Consider the following 6518-nt stretch of genomic DNA (forward strand, 5'->3'; position numbering starts at 1 on the left):
CTCGTACCGTGCTGCCTGTGATCAGATCGTGGGTCACAGGCTGAGGCTGCTCCCAGTACCTAAAGCCTGCAGTGGGCTCAGTACCACTGCAGCCCCACACCAGCTTTGGAGCCCGGGGTGACTCCACTGCTACACGGCAGCACCCCACAGTGCTGCCCTGCAGTGCGATGGACCCCACTTGTGCATTTTTCTGCCAGAGCAGTGAGGCAAGGGGCACGGAGCTGCCTGCTGCAGGCAGCCCTGCCCACATCCCCCGTCTCCCCCGGGGTGGGACACGGGCTGGGCATGGCTGTGCTGGGGCAGCTTCTGCTGTGGGGGTCAGGGAGGGCAGCCACAGGGGAGTGGGGCCAGCCAGGTGTGCTGGGGGTGGCCTGGGGGCACGGTGGGGGGTCAGCACAGCTGGTGGCAGCTCCTCCCTCCCTCCCTCCTCAGCTGGGAACCTCTGCCTTGGGAGCACCCGCCCATTCCCAAAGCATCCTTCCCGGAACATCAATCCGGGAGCGTCGGTCCCGGGGACGCGGTGGGCAGCAGGGGCTCGGGCTGCTCAGGCACAGGGGCAGATAATCACCTTTAATCACACGCTTTCGCCAGCAGTGGGTGGAAGTGACGGAGCGCGACCGCTCCCGCACAGACGGGCGGGTGCGCGGGGGAGTCGCGGGAGGGGCTCCGCGCTGGGCAACCCCGAGGCCAGAGCCCCCCGAGGCCACCCGGGGCGTACGCGGGACGGGGCGGGGTCGGGCGGTGCCGGTGCCGCCCCGCGCAGCCCGTGCCGGTCCCGCAGCACCATCTCCCGGCCGCCGCACGTCGGTGTCTGCGCTCCGGCCCCGCCGCCGCCATCCCCGGCCCAGGGCTCGCCGGTCCTGCCTTTCTTGGTCCCACGGAGCCCGGCAGCGCCGGGCGGCACGCAAGGGCCGGGTGCCCTGTCCGGATGGCAGCGGGCTCTGCTCCAGCATGGGCAGCGCTTCCACAGCACCCCAGACAGAGGACTGAGCTCTGCCGTGGTGATCTCACAGCCCCCTTTCCCAGCCCTGGCTTCTCCAGCACTCAGGGAAACGGGGCTCTGTGCTGGGGTCTTCCTGTCAGTATGGTCACTCCGCTGTGGCCAGGGGCTGCACTGGGCTCTGCAAGGGCTCAGCAGGTGAGCAGCCACCCAGGTCACCTGGGCAGGAAGCAGGATGGGGCTCTGTTCCATGTCCCTATGGGGGCAGCCAAGCCTTGCTCCACCAGGGCAGCCCTGTGCAGGTGACCAGACCAGGAGTTGTAGTGGTATTCCCGTGGGGTGGTCGTGCCATGGTCCATTGCAGCATCCCATCATTTGCAGCCAGGCCAGATGCCAGATTTCCTCCCCAGCTGGAGAGGGGACAGAGGAGATGGTGCTGTCCAGTCTGTGCTCCTGTCGGGGCCAGTCCCCTGCGCCTTCACAGCATCTCCTGCTCCGAGATGCGGCTCTCCTTGCCATCCTCCTGGGCCACAGGCTGGCCTCTGAGTAGGGTCTCCTGCACAGGCAAGACATTCTCATCCTGCTCCATGGGCTGCTGGGTATCTGGGTTCTCTCCGGGCTCCCCAGCCTCTATCTGCACAGGGGCAGGGGTCAGGGGCAGGCAGCTACATTTCCCCACTCTGCACCCACTTCTTTCCACAGGCTCCTGCTACAATCCCATGCAGGCCAGAGTATGGGTCCCTCCCAAATGCTCAGCACTTGCCAGCAGCACCCTCAGGTTGCCCCAGCCCTTGTCCTGCCCCAGCCAGGCAGCCTAGTTCAGCCCCCACCCCTCCTGCATTGCAAAGCCACAGCCCCTGCTCTGCTGCTGGCACATCCCCAGCTGTGCCCAGGCAGGATCCCAACCCACTGCTGGGGGGGCTCTAGGTAGACTCACCTCCTTTGGCACTCGTCGCCTGGAATCTGGATGGAAAGAAGGACAGAAAAGGCAATGTTCAGGGGGAAATGCTGTCCTGCAAGATGCTTCTCACGGTCAGAGCCAGGGCTGGTGCTGCTGCACCACAGGTCCTGCAGCTCGTGTTGTGCCTGCTGCCACTGCCAGGCTAGGCAGGCTGGGGGTCACAGCAGGAGCCAAAATGGACTCATGGGGCACCAGTGCTGTCCCAGCTCAGGCTGCAGCAGTGCCAACACACCTGCTCCCAAAGACAGAGCAGGACTCAGCAAACCCTGTCCTGGTGATGTCCCCAGAGGAGCTTCCCCACTCTCAGCAGAGCTGCCACTGTCCTCCCTGGCTCAACCTCTCAGCCCTTTATGGCCCCTCTGGCTGAGGTTCTCCCTCCCTCGGCCATGGCAGCAGTTCACAGGCTTTAGCCCCTCACCTGTGTGCACCAGGCAGTAGATGCAGACACCCACGAGGCACGTGACAACTGCAGCTGTGATGGGGATCAGCACTGACAGTGAGGAGCGCCTGGTCGACTCTGCGGGAGGACAGGTCAGTGAGGCACCCACAGGACACCCAGCATGACACAGAGTCATGCCCCAGCCCCACAGGGGTCCCTCAGGGAGACAGAGGCAGGAAGGCATCACAGTGGCCATGCACTCAGACCTTCCTCCCTCAAAAACCCATGCATGAGGCCAGCTCTGCTGAGTGCTGCAGGAGCTGGAGCGCTGGGATGCTCTCTGCTTTGCACTGGATCAGCCCTGGGCACCAGGCACTTACCACAGATCACATCCGAGGAGTTCGTCCCTTTCACCTTCACCACCAGCCCCTTTTCCTCACAACTGAAGGGAAGAACAAGACCATGTAACCACAGCAGTAACCTGAGCTCAGGGAATAGTGGGGGCTAGGCAGGCACCCCAGCCGCCCCAAAACACATCCTGCTCTGAGCCTGCCAAGCTCCAGTAGGGTGAGCAGGGGGATCTCCACCAACACAGAGTGAGTGGGACAGCAGCTACACAGCAGAGTACCAACCCTGGGGCTTGGCCTGGAGTTGCTGAAACTGCTGAGGATGGGAACAAGTTTAGGGACAAGGCACAGGAAGGAGCACACCTGCCTGGTCAGGGAAGCCCCCAGGGCTTTAGCACTGTAGCTATGACAGAAAAGCTAAGATAGGCTACAAGTGGCTCTGTGGGGAAGTAATTTCTGGGCACAGATAAAAGCTAAGTGAAATCCAATGGCTGGCAGCTGAAGCAAGACTAATTCAGCTTGGAAATAAGGCTCATGTTTCTACCAGGAACTGCAATTAACCCTCAAGCAGCTTTCTAAAGACACTGATGACCTGCCAGTTCATGGCATCCTCAAAGCCAAACTCCCCATGGAGAGGGCTTGTGCTTTGGCTGATGACTACAGCCACACAGAGCACTGGGAGGAAGAACATGAACAGGGCATGGAGCATCCCCATAGATCCTGACCCCTTACTTCCAGCATGGATGACAGCATGGACACCTCTGAAGGGACAAGCAGTCTGTGCACAGAGCAAGGGACAGATATAAGTGCCTGAATGTCTGCCTCGACCTCAGCCAATGCTGCTCTGGACCACACTGAGCTCCTAGCCCTGTTCCTCTCTCCTGGCCCTACACCAGCCAGATGCTGTGTCCCTCAGAGACCAGTCCAGCTGTCCAGTCCCCAAGGCCACCAAGAAAACTGGCAGCAAAGGATGTGCTCACTGGGGCTGGTGGAAGGACATGGTCTGAACTTAGACAATACCTGGTCCAGGGGTGGCACGGCTCAGTTTTAGAAGAGACATTGGAGAAGGTGCCTTCTGCACAGGGTTCACAGGGGGATGACATCCGGTCCATGGCCTTTGCTGGAGAGAAGCAGAGATGGCAGCAAGGTCAGCAGGGGCTGTGGGGGGTGAGGGCCTGAGAGGGCAAGAGGCTGCAGAGTCCAGATGTGCAGCACGCCCTGTGGCAATGGCACAGCTCTCCCAAAGCCCTGCCAGGGGCACCATGCTGGGGGAGCCCCCATTCCCTGACGTCAGCGCTGACAGGGCATCAGTCCTGTTGAGTGGGAACAGCTTGTCAGATTTACCTGCCACAAAGCCAGAGCCAAGCTGGCAAGGCTGGTTCTCCATGCAGGTCTGGCAGCTGATGTCAGAGCAGTGTGTGCCAGCCCGACACTGGCACACCGTGTTGTGTGTTGCATTTCCTTTCACCTTCTCAATGAGGCCGGCATCTGGGCAGAGGGAACATGGACAAGGTGAGACAGCAAGCAGGGGAGCCAGTCCCCCCAGGCTGGGGTCAGTGCTGACAGGGAGCACTTACTGCCTTCACAGATTTCATGAGGAGGACACTGCTTCTCCTTGGTCCAGCTTGGCTGATAGTGCCCGCTCTCACAGGGGGCACAGACAGAATCTTCTGTTTCACTGCACTCAGAGATCAGTTTTTCCCCTGCAATAGAGGCTGGTGAGGAAGGGGCAAGGGGGCATTCCCTCTCTCCAGACAGCACCTCTGCCAGCAGGACAGGGGAAGGCTGGCAGCTGTGGATGCCAGGACTGCTGCACTATTCTGCATGGAAGTCAGGGCTGAAGGAGTCAGCTCCCCTGATGACCACAAACACTACAGGGGCCAGGTGGGGAGGGAGAGCTGTGGGGCCACTCCAGGGACTGGGAGATGACCTGACAGTGACAGCAGGACCTGGCAAACACCATTGCAATTTGCTAGTGCCAGTGCCAGCACTCTCCCCACAAAGCTGCCTTTGCCATGGAGTCCTGTAGCTGCAAGAGCACAAACAGCGCCAAGAGAGCTGTGGTACATTTGGTGAGGCCCAAGGGGTCTCCAAGACCACCCACAAGGTTCCAGCTGCTCTATCACTGAGGTGACACAGGGAGGTGAAGCTGTCAGCATTGCTGGCAATGAGGTAGAGGGGCTCCATCACACCAAGCAAAGCTTTCCCCACTGAGCCCAGGAAAGGGTTTCCATACCTGGCCGACACCGGTTGCAGCATCTGCCCTTGTATATATACTGCTTATCAAAGCACGTCAAGGCATCACCAGGCTCCCAGCACTGGAAGAAACAAGACCTGTGAATTCATATCCAATGCTCCCGGATCACAGACACATGTGCTAACCTGCACCCTAAGGTGAGGGCTTCCTCACAGTGCTCTTCCCACACCTCCACTAACCACAGACCACAGCAGCCACCCACGCTGCCTGATGCCATCTGCACTGTCTTTGAAGTGGGGTGGCAGTGATTCCGGCAGAGTTGCTCCACATTTCCCCACATTTCCTACCAGAAGGTGATTGCACATCACCCTGTGCCTCCGCCAACAGTACTGCAGTCCCGCACAGAGGGAGCGGCGATCACCAAGCTTTCACACCCAGAGCACTGCCAGCCCCTTCCCAAGGCTGACACGCCCTCCCTGAGGGACAGGAAAGCCCCAGTCAAGAGCATCACCCGTGCAAACTTTGCCAGAGCCTGCCCTTGCTCCTCCTGGCAGGGGACTGCCTGCACAGGGAAAGGTAAAAAGGAGGCATGGAATGAGCTCTCGGGCAAGACAGGGTGCAAGAGGGCACCCGGAGCACCGTTCCTCTGACAGAGCCAGCCCCTCGCTGCCCGTCCCCAGTAGCCCGCCAGCTCCCCGCAGATCCGCCTGGCCATTCTGCGGAGCGGGACGGGGGCTCCGGCAGAGAGCGAGGGACAGAGGGCCGGGCCGAGGAGGCCATGGACGAGCACGCAGCACGGCCGGGCGCAGCCCACCCCCGTGGGCACCCCGAGCAGCCCCGACAGCCATGAGGCTGCGGGGCCGTCCCAGCGGCCCACATGCAACGGAGAAGTGAAAGAAGCGCCGGCAGCCGGTTCCAGCGCCCCACCCGACTGGGGGTCCCGGCCGGGGGTCCCGGGGCTCGCCGCTGCCCGTCCCTGCCCATGGGGACCCCCGGGCCAGCGCAGGGAGGGGCTGCGCTGCCGGGCCCGCGCCATAGAGGAAAGCGAAAGCGCGTGGGTAGAAGATCTAGAAAGGATTCCAGGCAGTCCAGACATCTCCTCCGCCCTGGCTGTGTCGCGGGAGAGCGGACCGACGGACCCGACGCGGCAGAGCCGCCGGGTCCCGCTCACCCCGCCCGCGCGCAGCCCCGGGGCTCCCCGGAGGGGGCGGCTGCGCCGACGGGACGGGCCGGAGCGGCCGGAGCGTGCCCCTTCCCGGAAAGCCCGGCGGGACACGGAGATGGAGGGATCCCCTCCGCCTCTGCCCCTGTCCCGCTCCTTGCCCCGATCCCGGCCCCACTCACGCCCAGCAGCGCCGCGCAGAGCAGTCCCAAAAGCCCCAGCCGGTTCATGGCGCTGCGCCCCGGCCGCCGCCGCCCTCCTAAGAGCGCCTCGGTCCGTTCCCGCCCAGGAAGGGGCGTTGGGCCGCCTTGTCCGGGGCTTCCCCGCCGGCCCCGGCTGGGGACAGCTCCCCGCCGCCCCCCCGAGCCCCGCGCTGCCCGCCCGGGAACCCCCGGCCCGGAGTCACGGCCGCAGGCAGGAGCAGGAGCAGGGGCAGGGGTCGGCCGGGGTCCGCGGGAAGGGGAGGGGAGCGCCTGTGCAGCCCCCCGCAGGAGCTCCAGGTTTCAATTTTTTCCAACAGCAGCTCAGAGAA

At 62.9% G+C, this 6518-nt stretch overlaps 1 protein-coding gene across 2 annotated transcripts; it reads right to left on the reverse strand.

Annotated features, from left to right (window-relative positions):
* Positions 1-544: 544 nt before the first annotated feature.
* On the reverse strand, positions 545-6304 carry CD40 (CD40 molecule). 2 transcript variants are annotated; one of them, XM_059862971.1, is made up of 9 exons: positions 6169-6304; positions 4864-4945; positions 4205-4330; positions 3972-4115; positions 3648-3747; positions 2661-2722; positions 2320-2418; positions 1878-1903; positions 545-1496 (listed from the first exon to the last, which is right to left on the reverse strand). In XM_059862971.1, exons 1-9 carry the CDS (start codon positions 6214-6216, stop codon positions 1419-1421), a joined length of 765 nt encoding a protein of 254 aa, XP_059718954.1. In that variant the 5' UTR covers positions 6217-6304; the 3' UTR covers positions 545-1418. The 2 variants fall into 2 exon arrangements, with proteins under 2 accessions (XP_059718954.1, XP_059718953.1); XM_059862970.1 differs by having other exon boundaries at positions 545-1574.
* Positions 6305-6518: the final 214 nt, after the last annotated feature.

This window comes from Haemorhous mexicanus, chromosome 18 (genome assembly GCF_027477595.1).
Source record: "Haemorhous mexicanus isolate bHaeMex1 chromosome 18, bHaeMex1.pri, whole genome shotgun sequence".
Classification (NCBI taxonomy): Eukaryota; Metazoa; Chordata; class Aves; order Passeriformes; family Fringillidae; genus Haemorhous; species Haemorhous mexicanus.